The sequence below is a fragment of the Stigmatopora nigra genome, chromosome 3 (genome assembly GCF_051989575.1).
Source record: "Stigmatopora nigra isolate UIUO_SnigA chromosome 3, RoL_Snig_1.1, whole genome shotgun sequence".
In the NCBI taxonomy this organism is placed as follows: Eukaryota; Metazoa; Chordata; class Actinopteri; order Syngnathiformes; family Syngnathidae; genus Stigmatopora; species Stigmatopora nigra.
The window spans coordinates 3,372,359-3,390,389 of NC_135510.1; the positions used below are offsets into that span (position 1 = coordinate 3,372,359).

Sequence of the window (18,031 nt, forward strand, 5' to 3'; positions counted from 1 at the left end):
CAAAAAATTTATATTTTCCAGGATGCTTCGCGCTAACATCTAAGTCTAAGTGGTCATTCTCCCAAAAAATATTGTATTTATGAATTATCTAATTCAAATCAAAAGCAACATCGGGATATAAAGTATTTACTTTGAATGCATTTTAAATCATAAAAATGAGGTCGCTTACGTAAAAAATCAGCTTTGTAAACAAGTTGTTCGGCGAGTAATATACACGTAGCATCTGTTTGATGAGTTGCACCTGCGCTGTCACCGGTGCTGAGCATCGTTGAAAACGTGCAGAACGTGCTACTTCCGGCTTGGGCACCAGTGTATCTTGGGAATTGTAGTTTACGGTTTTGCACTTTCGTCTCACGAGTGGCAAATCACCACACCAATGCTATCTTAACTCAGCAAGCCCTCACGACATGACCCAAATAAAAATAACAACGCATGACTAAGAAATGTGGCGTTTTAAAAAAATTAAGAATCGACGCATACGTAACTCGTGACGCACTACATTAACCAGCGTCTCTCCACATGCTCTTCCAGGCGGTGTGAACACAACTCCGCAAACATGAAAAGATCGGATGACAGTGAGAGGGAGAAGAGAAGAAAGGTACTGATAGCGTTTTATCTCCATCTTATCTGGCGGATTTTCATGGCTGCACGCTCGATAAATGTCTAACGGTCCGAATGTGACGCGATCAGTGCTTTGTGAGGGAGAGCCAGCGACGGGGTTCAGCGCTTACTTCACATTACCGCTGTGCTTTAATGTAATTTCCACTAAACTCTATCTTACGACCCTCAAAACATTCACAGACACACACATACACAGGCCCACACATAAACGCTAACACCAGAAACACGATGAGTTGCGATCAAACGTATTTTTTTCAGATATCAAGCTAATAGCTAGCTAACTGACGCAGGTGTGCACATCCATCCTACTCCTTCTCCTCATCATCTCCTTCTCCTCATCATCTCCTTCTTCTCCTCATCATCTCCTTCTTCTCCTCATCATCTCCTCCTTCACCTCTTCATCATCTTTCTACAGGAGGAAACTATGATGCCAGTATCTGTCAGATGCTGGAAGAAGTTGCATTAAAATTGCATTAAAACACTTCATATGGGTCTCATAAATGACAACTAAACATCAGAAACATTGTTAAAAGGGCTAAAAGTCATTGTCAAGACTGATCAGTGTTAAAGAAATAAACAAACCAAAAGGGCACCTCATAATTTATAACGATATATTAAAAAAATACCTTTACAAGTTGGCATAGAGAATACACAATATTGACTCCCCATTATTAGAGGTCTTAGTGTGTAACAGTTTATATATAAAAGAGGCCTAAGAAGTTTCATTTATCACAAAATCGTGAAACAGAAATGTTCTAATTCCACATTGACCCCACAGGTATGTATGTATGTCATTTGGATCGCAAGGTAAGGTAATGGCGATGAGTATGTTTTTCTGACATTCCTATGTTCTTGGGCAGTGGTCTCAAACCAGTACTCAAAGGGCCGCAGGGAGTGCAGGTTTTCATTCAAACTGAACAAGCGGACACCAATTGCACACAGCCAGGCGCTATTTATTTTAGAAGACCGCTCATTGGTTAAATTGTTGACAATGGATCGGTTGAAACAAAGACCAGGATCCACTGCGGCCCTTTGCGGAATCGGTTTGAGACCCATGTTCTTGGTTCTATTATCAGGCATCTCCCTTGCCATTGTGTATGTCTCCACTCTTTACTTACTAATTTATCAAATTTATACAAATATTGCCCAAACCTGAGCCTGACCTAAGGAAAGAACAATTATCAGTCACAAAAGACAACATTCAGGTACCCTATTAGATCATTTCATGGCTGAACTTTTTGTTTGTGGATATATATTGGTTATTATTTAGTTTTCTATAATTATTATTATCTAAATAATATATTTGAAATGTATTTTTTGTTCCAAGGAATCACAAAGGTATCAGATTTTAAAGAACTTCAATTTGCTGTTAATTTAGTGCTTTGAGAGTTGAGAATTTCCAACCATGGTTTGTTTTCTAAATGCAACCTAATCAAAACAGCCAGACGATGTGATGCGGTGGTATTGACTGGAGTCAGCAAAAAGAAAATCCTCAAGAAAAGTCTAAAACCGACCTCCCCCAAGGCCAAAGTTGCTGCAACTACTTTAATTTGCTCGGATATGAGCATATGTTTGATGACTGCTACCCACATGTGCTGTTGATTCAATGACTAATAGTTGACGGCTTCACTTCCCTTAAGTACCAGCTGTTAAGAGCGATTTTTCGACAGTAATAAATGAATATGGATGCTTTTTGGATTAACCATTAAGGCTGGGTAAAATGTGGCATTTGTACGGATGTGTGTATTTAGCCCACAAGCAGTAACTCTGTGGTTTCCGCAAGATGAGATTTTAACAAAGAAAATCTTCTCTTCTTCTTGGCTAAACTGTTCTTTTCGCCCACGTGTTTGGATCGTTAGAACTATCTAGGATGCACTTCCTCCTGTTTACCAAAGGAACCAATGGCGGCCAGATGAGCCATCAGGTTAGAGCCAGAACTGGTTCCAGCTGGCCTTCGGGCAGGTTTTGTGGCTTTTCATTCTTTTCTCTTTTGCTCAAGTGTCTTCACTATCTGCGGCTGGATAACGACACTGGCAGGATGATATTTAATAAGTCAGAAATTGTGGTTGTCATGTGTTTTCTTTCACTGTGAACCATGTGTGCTACCGTGGCCCCTGTTGTCAATGTGAGTTAGGAAACAGACACGCAATCCTAGAAAATCCCATCAGACCAGACATCCTGTCTACATTTTTATCAGGTACTTTTGAAAATTATCCTAACTTAGGGACGCCTTCAATATTTAGTTTGACACGTTCACTGTCTTGTAACAAATTTCCAGGCTTTCTGCTGCTTTTTATAGGAGACACATAAAGGAATATTAATACTATTTATATTAACTGAAATAGTTAAATTGCTGATAAAATAGATAAAATGTTCATATATTGATGATTTAAAAATGGGGAAGGACTCCCCAAGTATCATATTTTTCAGTTTAATATACCCCACCACTTAATATACCCAGGTATTTTAAATGGCAAGGGTATTTTAAATGGCAGGGGTATATTAAATGGCGCACAAACGGGAGGCTCAAAAAATCAAAAATCATTTATAATACCCGGGTATATTAAACGGCAAAATATGGTAGTTCAAAATTGAAGGTTGAAATGACTTATTTTGTCTTTATTACCAACACAGGAATGAAGAAGCCTGACCTCCATTCCTTAACCTGATGTTCTCCTGTCATTTTTTTTCTTTTTTTCTATGTAAGTTGCCATTCGGGCCCTTGACGACAAGCGTAATGTGTGGTGTCCAAACAGGAAGTAGGTGCATAAATAAGTGTGTGTGAGCAGCAGGCTAAGTAATGATTGCACAGGGTCACCAGATGTTCTGAGGTCTGGTCCTCAGCCCGGCTATCTGCTTAGATCAGCCTCATTGGTTTGCTCGGGTTTGCGGCAGGCTGTTTAAGCTTTTTTTTTTTTTCCTCTTGCAATTCTTGAACACTCATTAAAATGGTTTGTGCTTCCCTCGGCACTTCAGTTAAATTAACAACTAGCGGGGTAAAAGCTGATTATGTGGCCATGCGTCCCGCACACAGTTAATCAATTCTCGCCACGTGCAAAACGCTAGCTGTTGAATTAGTGTAAAGTGAACGATTTATGGCGACTAATGCTGACGTCCTGTCATGTCGGACGCGGTGTTTTAGCAAGCGGGGAGTGGCAAGGGGATCAGATCCGCCACGGTCAGCATTTCTTGCTTTCTGTTTACCGTCTTCTTTTCCCTCCATCTTGCTTACTCTCTTAATGAGCCTGTAATAGAGAAATAGTGTGTGATGGTGACATAAAACAGGGTAGTGTATAGGCTGCCTACATTGCTAGATTTACGCCACCTTTCTCCTTTTCTCGAATGGCAAAAAGTAGTGCGCTACAACACGGGGGGCTTCATCAGACCCCCACCGGTTGAGCTGTGGAAAAGTCAGGCCTCCCGAAAAATACGGCTGTGCCAGATAATGATACCATTACACTAATGGAGCTGGCAAATGAAGGAGAACCTTGATGCCCTAGTTTATTGCCGGAGGGGGTCGTTTCCTCTCTGAATTCTTAATGGCCTTGAGCACACAATATTGATCAGGCTATCATGCTGCTAATCCTACACTGAATTACTTATCGTCGGTGAGGTGTCGATCCGGCACTATGCCCTACTCTGGCCTTGCCGTTGGGAGTCCAGCAGGGGACCCACTGGTCCATTTATCCACTGTTGATTTAGGGCCAAGTGGGAATAATGTCTGGGAGGTCTTAGGCGGGCGATGGAGCGGTCAGTTCAATTATTCACCCCGGCCCGGCAAAAAAATAAATAAATAAAAATGGAATACAAGCAAATGAAGCTAACAGCTTTCATTTAATTAAGCAGTAGGCAATGATGTGGTTCCTCCCCCTCTTTATGGCCCCATTGGCTGCCGTCAAAGCGAAGCAGTGCAATCTGTGATCTTCGGTGTTGTTCTTGGTAATTGTGCTGTAAATAAGGGCGAGGCTGGATGCTTTGCACTAGCGCTTGGGTCCGTGTTGATTACAAAGTGCTTTACATCTATAACTCGACTTCCCGTGTTCGAAACAAGTGTGTTTCAAGGCTCACACACAGTTATAGTCCAGTTAAAAATATGGGCTATGCACATCTGGCCAGGTTCACACTGTATTTTTTTATAATCAGAAAAGGGAGAAAACAGCTATATCATGACAATTTAAGTAGACAACATTTTTTTTTGTCAGAAAAAGATGGATTACTGATACTTACTCTTATTTTTTTGCACTTTTTACCAGATGGATTACTTCTAAAACGTGTTCTGCCTTGGATTTTTGGCATTTTTTTGGTGATTGATTTTTTTTTTCCTTGTTTAAAGTACGCGAAAGAAGTAGGCTATACATGTACAAATGATTTATTTATGAAACATAAGTAATTGTGGGTAATATAATCAGGATTATCATTCAGAACAAAGCTGTGAAGCCCTTGTTCGCACTGAATTGCCACTAATCCTTTACTGTGTTGTGTTGGTTTTCAACCTATCTCATCTAATTCTAGACAAAAGGCATGCTATATTGGCCTGCTATAAATATTGTCGTTTTTTGTGTACATACTTGACTTAAAGTTTGAACTCCGTTTTTATTCCAATTATAACAGAACAAATTCTGCTCAGAGTCAAGATTACCCACAGTCTGTTCTAGATGATACACAATGGACTAGTTGCCAGTTAATTCTAGTGTTTGCTGAAACCGTTACTGCACCAGCCCAGCATGAATGAAGCCACAGCTCAGTTTAAAGTCTGATTACCTCTATATTTTAATGTGAAAATGGAATTTCGTGTGGAATTTATGATGGGAACAAGGCACCAAATAGTGTTGCCTGTGCCCATCGTCATTTCAAATGAAAAGGTAGGGTCAGCTCAGATGCCCGGGGCGTGCGACCTGTCATATCCTTGACTCCTTTACAAGGCCCTTGTGTGCTTTTTGAACCAAGGCATCCTCACATCAGTGGACCCTTCCACTCACCTTTAGCCTTGGCTAATCAAAGGCTTTTCCTTATAGGGGGCATTTAGCCCCTGTTGGTTTGGAACACTCCATGACCCATAAAGATGTATTTATATTTTCCCATCTGGAGCCACCTGAACTTATTGATCCAGATATTCAGTCATTTCTTTTAGTATGCACCATCAATATTGTGCAAGCATCCATCCACGCGAGGATTGACCTCCGCCATCACTGCTTTTCTAGCCCCTACCCTCTCCCCCTCAGTCCCATTGGAATTTGATGATATACTATTCTGAAAAGTAAAATCAATGACTGAATATGAAGTTTTGATGCGTAATATAGTGCAAGCGCGAACCCTTGGGCCTTTCATTGATCTTTTCTGTGTGCGTTGATTAGTCTTCAGCTCATGTTTTCCTCCATGTATTTTGCCTTGTCCTGTTCAGTTTGATCCTTTTGTAACATAGAAGTTAACAGATCGAGTTGATTAGTCAAGCCTGGCAAATTTAATTCTGCCGCCGCTACTTAAACTAGGACGACATTTTGTCGGTGGGTGTAAGGTCGTCATATCTTTTGTCGGGTCGTGCTAATCAGTCGTAAGTCAGCTTTAAGAGCGTGCCCGGTAATGGTGGCGGGGATCGACGTGACATTTAGAAATACGTAAGACAATTCCCGAGAATAAAACGAGCTAGTAAGTTGCTGTTTATGAGGCGTGTGATGAGTTGCTGCCGATGACTTCCTGGTATTAACCATAAAGGGTCAAGAATAGCTTCTTGTGCGCAATGTGGGAAATCACGGATGCATATCCTGCCACCTTTTTTCTAGTCCTTTTAACGGAGCTTATCCATGTTAGATGCTCGACATTTCAAAGGTTTTGTGATGTCTACATTTGGTTTGCATCTGGAGAGATAATAATCAGCTTTTAAAGGCCCATCTGCATTGTCATGTGAAGACGGTCTGCCACTGCTTTCCATGTGTGCTTTTGAGGCTTTGTGATCAAACTAGACTCTTAAATGGAAAATCAGATACCCCGTGCAAGGTTTTTTTTTTTTTTTTGTTTCGAGTGGTTTTGCCTTGGTGAGATGTCACATTAAATCAAAGGGTTGTCTGCCAGCAATGTTTCTGCAAACCAATTACCAAGATGAAATATCCTTAAAGGGGCATTTGGCCATATTGACTTGATCAACTATCACTTAAAAATATGATTTCAATGGAATGGCAATTTTTATCTTAATGTTATGTATTGCATTTTGTTTCCTAGCTTAATGAAAGACAGGAGTTATGCAAAAGAAGAAAACACTGCTTTAATTAAGGCTCAACTTTTCGTAGCTATTTTAAAAGGCAGTTTGCCAACAGCAACATATAAGATTGGTTTAAATAATAGATAAATTAATAATAACGTCCCAAAAAGTGCATCATAGTTGACATGGTTTGCAAAAGTCCTTTTGAATAAATGCCATAACATTTAGAGGTCAGACGATTATAGTTGAGATTGCCTTTTGGACTTCTTAGAGCTCTCGTTTATTGAGATTTATTTATTTTAATCCCATTTTCTGGAGGGTGGTGGGGTCCCAAATGTTTTTATAAATTGAGTTGAAGGTTTCCAAAATAAATTTTAAAGAATGTAAAACATGAATTCAAAGAAAATGTCAAAATATGCCAGGAATATAACATAAAACATCTATAGTGCATCTGATAGTGTAATTTTACCTTTCATAGATGGATTTCAGTTATTCCACACATACATTTTTTGCCCATATAAATATGCCATTGCGTGAACTTAATACCATATCTTGAGTAGAAAAAAAATCATCTGATACATTTCTTAGTGTTCTTTTACCTCCTGGATGGTTTCCCCCGTAGAGGCAGTCGGTCTGATTATCTAAACAGCCCTTGACAGCTTTTGTGTCTGACAGCCCCTGCCGAGCACCTCCTAATGGTGTTGAGACATTAGCCACACATGTCAGAGTGTTGGCAAACAAGGCTGCGACGCGACTCCGGCAAACCGGCCGACCAAATCAGCCGTCACATTCAATGAGATTACGTCCAACGTGACCCACCCGCGTCGGGGTTCATCTGTCATGCGTGTGTCCCATCACCGCAGAGACATAGAATAATCAGTCCAATCAATAGATGGCGGTGGCTCATTGGGCCGCTACTGAATAAACATGGGAGTGACCTGCTCACCCCCTACAAAGAGTCGAGAGCCTCCGGGGGGTTCATTAGCTCGCTAAGGCTATGATCCGCCTGAGACTTTAGTTTCCATTTCTGTTGTTCTGCCAATCTTACGCCCGAGTTGTGATGTTTGTAATTGCGATGTATGAATTTGGACGGACATTCCTATGTGTCATTGTCTGTCTATATTTATTGATTCAGCAGACTACACTCCCTTCAGATTTTTCTTATTTTATTGACTTACCTTTCTATTAAAGTACTCACTCCTATGCAGATGCCTCACATGTGGTTTCAATAGAAAACCTGAAACTATTATTGCAAACACTGCAGGAGATGGTGTTCACGAGGCTCCATAAATAGGAATTGTTAATTTGTACATCATAACTTCTCAGCCATGAAAGTGTGTTAAAATAACTGACATTAGGCCCATTCAAAGATAATTTTTGCTCAATTTCCTTTGCTAGCTACCGTTTAATAGCACCACAGGTAAGTGTTGCTGCCATATGAGAATACTTTCCAGGATTTTGAATTCATTTGTTGAAGCAAGTAGTCCCTGATGTTATAGTGGTTGACTTTCATACAGGCAATGTGGGCTAAGGTCCCAGGGTTGGTGACAATGTGAATCAGAATTTTTATCTGTCACCTTGTACTTGATGATTGACAGGCAATCAGTTCACGGTTGAGTCTGGCTTTTCCCTTAAGTCTGTTATGATAAAATAGCATTCATTCTTCTTATTTGGCGAAGCCTCAATTAAAAAGTCAAGCTATCTTTAAATGTTCAATAACAATCGGGTATGTGGACCATTTAATTGTAAATGGCATCCCCCAATCTGACTTACTTAAAATTGGTCATTTTCTACTGTTTTCATATTTGTTTTTCCTCCATTAAAGTGGTCTTGTTGCATCTTTCAGTGAATGCTCCTCTTAGGCCTCTCATACTGTGTCTTTTCCTCATAAGCCTAAGTTCTCTCTGCATATGCGAAGGGCCCTATGACAGCTTGACTGGCACGTTGTCAAAGAAAGATGCTGCCTTTCCAATGGCGGCACATCGGATTGCCCCCTTTTTTTTTGGAGCTTGAGCTGGGTATGTGTTTGAGAGAGGGGGAGGGAGCGGGGTTGCAGATTGTCAGGACTTGACCGGCACGCTTTGCATGTTCTTCTTGAGACAGGTGCTCCTAGGTGAGCACTGGTGCATGACAGTTGCCTTTCATTGCTGTCTTCTCTACACTTAACCCCCTGACCACCCGCCCCTCCACACTCCTCCTTCTCCTCGTATTTGCCTGACCTCTTTTCATGGCACTTCTCTCAGCTCGTCCTGAGTGATGGGCCGCTAAGGTTGGCTGGTGGGAGGCCGGGGGGCACTCTGTGTGCAGTTTGGTGCACTGGGTTCGGCACCAATACTGTCAGCCCGACCACACGTAGACATTTACACCCATAACTTTCCACCCCCTTTGCTCAGCCGTCCGTAATTCCGTCCACCGGTACTGTCAACCACTTGATCAAACGTGCATAAACAAAGGCCTACTTCTTCCCTACCTTTCGTAATATAGGCAGATTTTTTTCATTTCTTTCTTTTGGTTTGTGTTTATTCAGATGAGGCTGACTTGACAAGGGGGCAAGTGGGTCACATTCACTTGCCTGGTTCAAGCGCTTTTGAATGGAGGCTTGTCTCCAGTGGGTTGCAAAGAGAAGAGAAACACAAGGTGGGGTGAGAAGTCAGCATGACTGATTGTCTGTGTAAGTTTGAGCACCCTGGAAGGTTTGGAGTTGGGGATTGTAGGGGGTAGGGAGATTGTCAAACCCTGTGTCATGCTGGCCTCAGACCCATTATGTAGGGGGCATCCTCTGTCATTTGTTGGGGGACATTTTGAAGAGAACTCAATGTAGTCCTTGGGTTGCCTTGACTACGGAAATGTCACTTCGTATTGGGGACATATAAAATGGACCTTTTAATTGCTTTGCACACAGTGTTGGGTCTCTGGAGTGCATTTGTATTCATCAAGTGTGAAATTAAACAGCTGAGATGATTGTTTTTATAGGCCTGTTTCTAAAGTTTTGTCTTTTCATGTTGGCCTCAGTGTGATGTAACAGTGGGGATACATTGAATGATGCAGTAACTGCCATTTGTTTGTTAAATTTGTGACCCAATGGTAGTTATCACAAGGGAGATGAATATAGAAATGTTTTATTTGTTGGTCTTTAAACATTTTCTTTTAAAATTTACATCAGGGTCAAACAAGACTGGACTAATAATTGAGAAATCATGCAACAAAGTAATATTTCTTTGGCAACTAGTCACAAGTGGTCACTTAAACACGTAATTTCCCAGAATTTGCCACAATAATTGCCAGATTTATTTTTCATGGCTTAAATAACTTATTTGGCTAGTATGGTTTTCCAATGCCTTCCATTGCCTTTGGTTTTAAACGATTTTAAATGTTAAATTCCCACGTATCTATAAAATATGCATATAAATAAAGCTGTTTTGCTTTGAAAGTGAGGTTTAGAGATTTTTGCTTCTAATTTATAGTTACCCTACAATATTCATAAAGTTTTGCCATTTGTGTAAATGTTATCTGACACCAAGTGGAAGCTGCGTTCTTCGGCATTTAATAGTCGTTATACTTGTTGTCGAGAGTGTCAGCGACGGCACACGCCAGGAGCTTATTCCAACAACAGCGCCGTACCGTTCCTCCCGTTATCTTGCTGACGAATGGACCGCTTCGTTACAGTCTTTGTCACACATAGGGGCGGCATTGTCACGTATGAGATGGACTCAAGTAAATACTGTGACAGGCTAGTGTCTCGGCTGAGTGACAGCCCGGCGGGATTGGGCTAATCTGAGCGACTGACTGTCCCCGTAACTGGTGCGGAGTAGTCAGCTTCGCCAGAGTTATCAGTGTTTGTAAGTCCTTCTGCTGCACTGGGATGACAATGGGGATTAGTGCCAAGGTTCTTTAAACTGTTTTTTCCCCCTTATTTTAGATTTGCGAGGAGGGACACCCCCCTCCCTCCTTATCGTGGTCTCTGCAGGATGCTGCTTCTGCGAGTTTTTCCTGTCAATTAGAGAGGGGATCATTAACTTCAAGGGTATAAATGTTCTAACACTGGTATTACGTTGGGATGCTAAGTCGCTGACAGATGTTCCAACTTTAATTCACCGCTTGTTTTTTTTTTTTGTCCTTTAATTAATTTATGTATCACTACTCTGGGTTTTAAAATATTCCTCTCCCCCTGCCTACTCTTTTGTTAGCCTGTAATCTCACTTGCCGCGCTCGTCACAAAGATGATCGTGATGATGGTTCAATCGGCTAATGTATTCATTAGCTGCAAAAAAAGCAGAAGGTAAACAGTCGTCGTGTGTATTTGTCCGTCGTGCATACGTATATGCATTGTTGCCTTTCCTGCTTCTGCAGAAGGAGGACCAAACTACTTAAGAGTGGCACTTGATGAAAACAAACAGCTTGTATCTTTGTACAAGGTGTTGTTTTGTTGTTGTTGTTTGGAGGTAAACAAAAGAAGTGCACTACTTTTGGGGTTCTTGACGCACAAGTAGGATGACAGTTGCCGGCTGAGTTTATTTCTTTACGAAGTGCAGGTGACAGCAAACAGTCGGTAGCGGGCAGCCTTCTTGCCAAGGAAGCAAACAAACGAGGCGAGGCTAGTGGGAAGCGGAAGAGACAGCTAATGGGCAAACTCTTCATCCAACGACGTCACCCTCCCCGTTTCTCCAGTGACAGCTCCTTTCCTTTGTTCTCAACCTGCAGCGGCCCACTCTGCTGGGGGATCCATGACAAGTTTTAGCGGGATGATCAAATGCGGCGGTGACACCTGATTAGGCTATAGCTCGTGTTTACAGTCCCCCTCCCCACTTCTTCCTCGTCCTTATCCCTCCTTCTTAGACAACAAGGGAGACTTCACCTTGACTAATTAAATTTGCACCTGCAATGCCAGCTGTGACAGCCACTGGAGAGCTGCATGCATTTATGTCACTCCATACATACTTCCTGTGACGCTTATGGAGGCTGATTGTGCGTTTCTCCATTAGCTTGCTTTATTGTGCCTTGTGTTTGCTATGATTTCGTACAGGAAAATATAGTGTATATAGATATATACATCTGCATATACATATATTATGAGGGTAATTGTGTTGGATATATATATATATATATATATATATATATATATATATATATATATATATATATATATATATATATATATATATATATATATATATATATATATATATATATATATATATATATATATATATATATATATATATATATATATATATATATATATATATATATATATATATATATATATATATATATTTCAGCAACACTTATTTACACTAAATTATATATTTATTCATGTATTTATTCATTAACTTACTTATAAACTAACTGTCTAAAATGTCCTATTTCTGCATCCTCAACCACTTGCTACTGTGACAACGAAATTTCCTGAATATGAGATGAATATTGTTATCCAATCAAATACTAGTTTCCTTTTAAAACCCCATTCTATTCCCAACCCACTTAAAACTGAACTTTTTTCTGTTGCCTGGCACAACATGAGGTAACAACACAAGCGGGGAAAAATGAGAGAGACAAATAGCTCCAAAAACCTGTGAATTATGAAACTTTCGCTTAACTAAAAAGACAAAAAAATCCCATCCCAGTACTCTCGAGAAATTACCATTTCAGATTATATTTATCATGGGATTAGTATCCCGTCTAACACTTCTAGGCCAATGCCCATATCATTTTCACAATGTCAATATTGGTCCCTTTCCACTGGTAGAGCTATATTACATTCTATATCGCGCTGACTTCACTTTATTCAAGTAATAGAATTATGTCTGTTGTTACCAAACTGTCATCCTTTTTTGCTGACAACAACAAACGTGTAATGGAGTTTTATGGCGCGTGATGCCTTTTATAAACCTGCAGTTAAAAAGAATATGCGTCTCCCTCTTGCTACGTGTCGCCCATTTGATCATTCATTAACTTGTGCACAGACTGTGTTTGCTGATACATGATCTAATGTCTATGTGTGTGCATCTATCTAAATTCATGTTGACGGTGTTAAAAGGCCACCCGCCAAAGTGAGCAGGACATCAGTCATTGCGTATCTTGAGACAGGGCCTGGTAATTTGTGCCTTCTTTCACCCATCTAACCCCCAACTCACCCTCCTTACCCCATATCCTGGCTCTCTCGTCCTCAAATTGACTGGGCCCGACTGTTGGTCATGCTGTATTACATGGGTTAGATGGAGTAATTATTTCTAGGCCACTGACTACAAGCAAGATTAATAGTTTTTGAAACGGCCATAATGGAGGGCTGACCCGCCGTGACATGAGCATTTTTTCAAGCTCACCTCCAGTCTCATCCCTCTCACCTCTGTACACCGACAGGGGGTGATTTATACCTGGGCTAATGACCATGGTGGGACTCCAGGGGGGCCTCACCCAAAGAGTTTTTTACAATCCCTCCCAGACTGAATTGATTTTGTGTGTCAGAAGATGCCAAGTACATTTAAAACTTTGCTGTTATTATGGCATTTCTTTGTTTATCCGCTAAGTTCCGCCCTTTTACACTGCTAGGTTCAAGCAAGGATTAAAAAAACTACAATTGGCATTGTTATAGGCCTCTTGCTCGCTGTTTATCATATTCACATTGCCCGAGGTACAGAAATGATAGTGGGACAGTTGCCTTAGGCTACATTTCCAATGCAGGTCAATTGTGACTTCACTGCAGGCCTTAAGGACACAAAATTGTAGTTGGTCAATTTGTAAATAGGCTTGTTTTGAAGTCGAATTGCTGGCCGTGACGCGGAATGACAAACAATGATCAATTGCAAAAAACTAGATCGTTGATATGAAGTTTTTTTACCTTTCACTGACATCCCGAACCCACATTTTGTTCTAACTCCTGGGATACGGTCCAGAACCCCCAAGACCCTTGCGAGGATAAACATTCCAGAAAATTATATAAGGAATGTAATGTTAAAAAACATAGAGTCAAAAGCTTTAACTTTTTGACTGGATTTTCGTTGATGAACCAGTTATATCTGCCAATGTGACCTTTTATCATCCACATCCTTGATTTCCGTTGCTGGTCCAACTCTCTTCTGGTCTCTTAAGCTCTTAAACTCTGATGGCCAGAGAGAGGCGCTCCAAAGTTGACACTAGGTGGCACTTAGACATCATTCTATCTCACATATGCCCCCAGCACGCACCTTTTTCACCCTCTGCTCCAATCTTTCTCTTAAGTACACTTCACATTTCCGCGTGTTTTATTTTTATTGCGTGGAGAGCAGTGTATAATGTATTCACCTCTGTCCCTGCCTTCTGTTAAATGCCCCAGAACGTAGTCTGGCCAGGCTCCGCCCCGTTAACCATTCTGATTGGCCGTAATAATTAGTAGAATTGAACAGGAACCGAAACGTTTGCCATGGGATGTCAAGTGACTGATTTTTCATACGTGACTGAAAACCCAGTGTGGCATTGGGTCTACCAAACCAGAGCCATTTTTTTTAGGTTTCATCATTAACTCTTAACTTTTAACACACGCATGCAGTGCGCCACCAGCAATTACATTTTCAAATGACTGCGTTTGTAAACCTTCAGCATGTTAATCTGTCACCATTCAAGTGACTGGGAAAGTGTGAAAAGAGGATTAAGACATTCAATTCCTGGTAGAATATTTCCCATTGTTCAGAATGAGTGAAGGAAAAATAAATAAATAAAAGCAGTGGGCTGTCAAGCAAGACGAGCGGACGACAGTCTGCTCCATTTTTTTTTTACCATTGCGCTAATGCCATTATGGAAAATATATTCTTCGAGGAAGACAGGATGGCGGTCCAGAAAACAGTCGCAAATGATAAATAGTGCTTAATTCAGTATTAATCTGAGGTCACATCATATTGCTATTCTATCTGGGTCAAATAGATATATGCGATTTAATCAGACCTGTCCTAGATGTCCAATCTGTATCTGTTTTGAGGCATCATTTTTCCCCCTCCTCGCAGTTTAAGTAATTGTCAGCAGCTGCTTTAACTTGGTAATAATTCCGTTTGGGTAGGAAGAAAAAAAACATAACACAGGGCTCATAGTAATGAATAATTCAAGAGTTTGTCCTAGTTGTCCACGAGAAATGGGATATCAATGATAGCAGAGCAGCTTGTCACAGTTTGAAAGATAAGCAGCTCAAATATGTTCTTAGGCAAATTAAAGGAGACCAGATCCTTCCCGTCTTTAATATGTATTGCATGATCTTCTGATGTGTTTACCTTCAAAATGGCTCATTTATATGAGGTGTTGAAGTGCATGGGGGTGAAGTTGTAACTAGAAGTCTTGGGCTCTTTTGTCAGATAACATGTTCAATAAAAATGTGTTTAGCATAAGGTTATTATTGAGCGCACGATTATAGTTACAGTTGTCAAACAGTTTGGGAAAGTCTTAGCGCTGCATTTAACCCTGACTTCCAACTTTGCATGGTCGGAGTCTGCATTATCTTCATCCTCAATGAGGCACTTGACTTCATAGTGTCACACAGCAATCTAATATGAAACTGAAAGGACAGATAGGCTGGAAATCATCGTCATTTGAAGTGGTTGCTTGTCACATGATGGGTTTGATCAGGCGTGCCACAGTACACAGAGCCGGGTCTTTGCACTGTCTAACAGTGGTACTGGATTAGAAGCACAAGCCACTTCGACTGTGATCAGTCACTCACACCTAGAGACATGGCAGGACTCAAATCCCCCTCGCTCGTTTCATCCTCATCATGTTCTAGCTTCCTCGTCAAATCTACTATATCGGAATTACTAACACAGCTGCTGACATTTGATTGTTGAAGACAGTAAACTGCTCCTCTTTGGTATCTTAAGGTATAAGTCTTGAAATTACCAAGGAACAATTATCTGTACTGGTATCTTTTAAAATGTTATCAGCAAAAACAATGTTTTGGTTCCTTACTAAAATTTGGCCAAATAACTATACTCCAGCTAACCTTTTGTCTACCGGGTTTCCTTCAATCTGCTCTGAGCAATTTATGCAAGGATACAATGTTTTTCCAACTTCTATACTCTGTTGGTTGATTTCCAAATGGCCCCATTGAGGTGACCCAACATGGGCACTTGAATAGACATATAAAGTTTTGGATTAGGTGACCTTGTTCCTCTGGTCCTCAAGTATGTCCTTGACACTGCCTGTAGGACAATTGTAGAGGATGCCAGTCATCCTCTCCACAAGACCTGCATCTCACCCCAGCCAATTCGTCCCGCCCCCTTGGGCCGGAGCTCCACTTTGCACAACTATATTGATTTTTTTGGGGAAGCTTGTTAGAGCGGGAGGGTGGAATTGAGTAAGCTCTCTAAAGGACTGACTTCTCCTTGACACCCTAAGGCGCGACAGCCTTGCTAGAACAACTCTATGGCCCTGGTGCCCCGCTAAAAAAAGCTAATCACAGTCTTTCAATCAACCCTCCTTTTTTCTATCATCCCATGCCTCCCTCTAACCCTCACTCTCTGATCTGACATTCCCCCTGCCTCTGGACCTTGACTGAATACCAAGAGACTGTGTCTGCATTAAAAAACGGCCATTCCACATGGAAAACAGCTCTGACCTCATGAAAGCATGCTGTAATTCGAAGGTGAAAACTAAAAAGCTTTTACCTCGATCGACATAATCCTAATGGAAACATTACGGCCTGGCTGAAAAGTAAGCGTTAGAGGAAAGCGGATAATAGGCAGACAGTGGCCGTTAAGGAACTGCGACTAACTGCTTTAGTGGCAAAAAGGTTGGAGTTTGAATTCTGTAAATTCTATAAAATATTTAGATGTTTTCTCTCGATATTGCTGATTATACTGGGATAATATTTTAAACTGCTGTATTTCTTTGGGTTGTCATCTTTTTTTTAATAGTGTAGTAAGTCAATATCCTCTAAAATTTTTGTTTTCTGTTTAGTGTGCATGCAACAATGTTGTTTTCAAGTTGTCGTTTTGTGTTTTGTGTCACAGTGATACCAACACTTACGTCAGTGTCACACAACAACTAATCGTGTTTTTCAATGGAGCATGCTCCTTCAAACTGCCCAAGAAAAATGAAAAGGTTGTGTAAAGGAGTACAATGCATTGTCATGTCTTTTAAAATCGCCATCTGCTGTTTCTCTATCTCCTCTCCGGATTTGACACTTGCTAAAGGTCACATGCAACATATTTCCCCCTTTGAGGTGTAGATAACTGTGAAATAGATGCCGACACCCCAGACACAGTGAAAAGCACTCAAACGGAGTAGTTGTGTTCCCAGAATGCTTTTTGTAAATGCTTTTGGATGTTTGGTATGCAAGTTGAGGAAGTAGGCAAGTATAGATACCTACGATCTCCGATAAAAACAAAAAAATCCACCCCCATCACTAACCAAATACCACCTGAAAGAATTGGAGGTATACCGGGATGGTACACAAAAAAAATAAAACAATAACAGTAAAAAACAGGCATGATCAGGTTGGAATGAGAGGATATTTTGATGTGCATTTTGCATGGATGACCTTTTCAATCTAGAAGAGGTGCTGTATTGTTGGTGCGTACCATGTGTGAGATTTCAAGAGTGGGAAATCTAATTAATGACTGCCAGTGGTTCCTACCTCCTGCAGGTACTGTAATATGCACAGATTGGTGTTATAAAGAGGTCGTGAAAGTGCTGCCCTGCGTCAGCCTGCAATGAGTGACACTCTCGTTCAGGGAGATTGATGGAATTTTTCCGATGTTAATGATCATCCCCCAAGCCCCTGCTGACATGTGGAATGATCAACATGGCCGCCATTCACTAGCAACAATTAACAGTTAGATTCTGCCTTTCTGCCATTCTTCACAATGAACCTGTTCCCCCTATTCATAATAGAATTTAAAACAAAATATTTATTCACTTTTCTTATATATGCTGAGTGCACTGATCAGTTAAAAACAGGTTGGACAGTGGATAGCATGTTAAATATCCAAATATTTAATATTATCATGCATGTTAAACTGCTATTGATGGTTTCCTAAAAATAGAATCCTAAAAATGACCTTTTATATATCAAACTTTGACCTTGTGGAATCCACCTGACCCACCTTTCGCACTTAAACACTCATTCATATTCATAAGTTGATCCTGGTCTCCGTTGTACCGACATTTAGTTACACATTATAGGTGAGGAGCAAGGGCCACAACATTCCAGTCAGTTATGAATCACTTTGCCAAGTTACCCATCATACCAATCCG

The 18,031-nt window shown here is 40.7% G+C and overlaps 1 protein-coding gene across 2 annotated transcripts in view; it reads left to right on the forward strand.

The window, feature by feature from the left end:
• Nucleotides 1-344: 344 nt before the first annotated feature.
• Nucleotides 345-18,031, forward strand: part of fto (FTO alpha-ketoglutarate dependent dioxygenase) — a 105,917-nt gene continuing 88,230 nt past the window's right edge. For both annotated transcript variants that reach the window (XR_013325832.1, XM_077712932.1), the window contains exon 1: nucleotides 345-598. Coding sequence is in view for 1 of the 2 variants with exons in the window: in XM_077712932.1 (XP_077569058.1) it covers nucleotides 557-598 (42 nt within the window). In the remaining variant the exon portion in view is untranslated. The remainder of the gene's footprint in view (nucleotides 599-18,031) is intronic.